Genomic DNA, 2372 nt, shown 5'->3' with positions numbered 1-2372 from the left:
TTTTAATATAGACTTTGAACAAATTTTCAATCAATAAAAAGATATATCCTATAAAAATTTCTGAATAATTTTAATTTATCTAAATTTAGTTTAAAGTTTATAAAAATTTAAAAACAAAATTCTATATTTAAAAACAAAATTCTATATAAATCTCTATCTCAATTTCTATTCTTTCTCAATCTTTCTTTCTCTCTCATCATTACTAAGGTAAATTATATTTCTCAATGTCTATACTACCGTCTATTTTTTATTTTATTGTTGTCTCCATCTTAAGGCACACTTCCACTTTTTTTTTAGTTCTTGATTTTTTTTTTATAATGCTTGTGTAAGTTCCTACTTCATCCAAGATCTCATGAATCTTTTAAGTATTTGCATTAGTGTTCCAATGCACTTAGTTCATAAACTTTTTATAATTGCTTGATTCGCTTCTAATTTTATTGTGATGGCTTTCTTAAAAGATATGTTCGATGGATTTTTCATGGGGAAACCACGGAAGTAGCTACTTCTACTGTTATAAGTAATGAAGAAGAAATAGTGTTTGGCAATGATATTCATGAGTTATTGCATGATATGATGGCTGAAGAAGATAAACTTTCTTTTGATGGGACACAAGAATTTAGAAATGCTCCATTACCATCATCTGGTATTGAAGTGTTGAGACAAGTGGAAGATATGAATGGTAGCAAAGATGGACCTTGGAAAAAGAAGAGCATTTTTTTCACATTGCCTTATTGGAAACATCTTCTATTGCGTTATAATCTTGATGTCATGCACATAGAAAAAAATGTATGTGATAACATCTTTGGCACATTGATTGGACAAGATGGGAAATCAAAGGACACTTATAAGTCCAGACTTGATCTTGTTGAAATGGGTATCAGGAGCATTCTTCATCCCAAAACTCATCCTGACACTAATATTCAATATTTACCACAAGCTTCATATCAGATGAGTTTGGAAGAAAAAAATAATTTTTTGAAGATTCTCAAGGAAATGAGAACTCCAGATGAATATTCTTCTAATATCTCACGTTGTGTGCAACTTAAACAACGGAAGCTCATAGGACTGAAAAGCTATGATTGTCATTTATTAATGCAAGAATTTCTTCCCATAGCAATACGATGTTCTTTACCTGAAAAAGTGTGCTCAGTTCTAATTGACTTGTCCAATTTTTTTAAAGACCTTTGCTCTAAGGTTCTTCAAGAAAGTGTCTTTGATTTGCTTGAGTATCGAGCTGCTTCAACATTATGTGAAATGGAAAAAAATTTTCCTCCGTCTTTTTTTACCATAATGGTACATTTGGTGATTCATTTAGCAAATGAAGCAAGACTTGCTGGTCCAGTCATATATCGGTGGATGTATCCTGTTGAGAGGTATATGTTGCATTCTAAATATTTATTTTAAATACCTAAATTTCAATTTTATATTTAATACATATATTTATATTTGATTTTATATTTGAATAGGTTTCTTCTTACGCTTAAGACGTATGTGCGTAATAGAGCTAGTCCAGAGGGTTCAATTGCAGAAGGCTATTTAGCTAATGAATGTTTAACTTTTGCTTCACGATATTTAGTGGGGACTAAAACTAGCTTCAATCAATCAACTAGAAATGAAGAAGATCAAAATGTTGCCAATGATGAGGAAGTATCTATTTTTGCAAATGTTGGAAGACCATTGGGAAGGAAAAAAAATAAAGGCTTTAGTAGTAACAAGCGTAAGAGGGTCTCACGTATTACACTTGACAACCAAACTTTGGTGCAAGCACATCGTTATGTGTTGTTCAATTTTGATAGAGTTGCTCCATTTTTAAAGTAAGATTAATTCATCATATAAATTTTTATGTGTGCTAAATTATATTAATCGAAATTCTTTTATTTGGTATATTTAATTTTGTATTTAGGAAGCATGAGCAATTTATTAAGAGGCGTAATCGCTCCCCACGTCTTTCGCCTTATGAGATACAAAAGTTACAAAGTGAAACATTTCATGATTGGTTTCATGATTATGTAAGTGTGACTTCATGTTTGGATTACTTATAATATTTTTAAGTTATAGCATTATTTTAATTAATTATGTATGATATTACATAGGTTTCACAATTGGAGCAACAAGGAAATGCAAACATCACCGATGAACTTAGACTACTTGCTCGTGGTCCAATGGATACAACAAGGAGATACACTGGATACATTGTTAATGGTTTTAGATTTCACACCAAAGCTCGTGAAAGATGGTTGAAAACTCAAAATAGTGGGGTTGTTGTAACATCTAAGATGATGAGTTATGCAAGTTCAGGGATGCACACTATTGAAGGAGATTAACTATTATGGGGTTTTTACCTGACATCATTCAATAAGCAATACGTAACT

The 2372-nt window shown here is 31.0% G+C and overlaps 1 protein-coding gene across 1 annotated transcript; it reads left to right on the top strand.

The window, feature by feature from the left end:
• The first annotated feature begins 573 nt into the window (after positions 1-573).
• LOC120262685 lies at positions 574-2324 on the top strand. The gene is made up of 4 exons (XM_039270666.1): positions 574-1373; positions 1467-1814; positions 1904-2009; positions 2094-2324. Exons 1-4 carry the CDS (start codon positions 574-576, stop codon positions 2322-2324), a joined length of 1485 nt encoding a protein of 494 aa, XP_039126600.1.
• Positions 2325-2372: the final 48 nt, after the last annotated feature.

This window comes from Dioscorea cayenensis, chromosome 1, assembly GCF_009730915.1.
Source record: "Dioscorea cayenensis subsp. rotundata cultivar TDr96_F1 chromosome 1, TDr96_F1_v2_PseudoChromosome.rev07_lg8_w22 25.fasta, whole genome shotgun sequence".
Classification (NCBI taxonomy): Eukaryota; Viridiplantae; Streptophyta; class Magnoliopsida; order Dioscoreales; family Dioscoreaceae; genus Dioscorea; species Dioscorea cayenensis.
The sequence above is the reverse complement of the archived record's forward strand: the minus strand, read 5'-3'. Positions and strand labels throughout refer to the sequence as shown.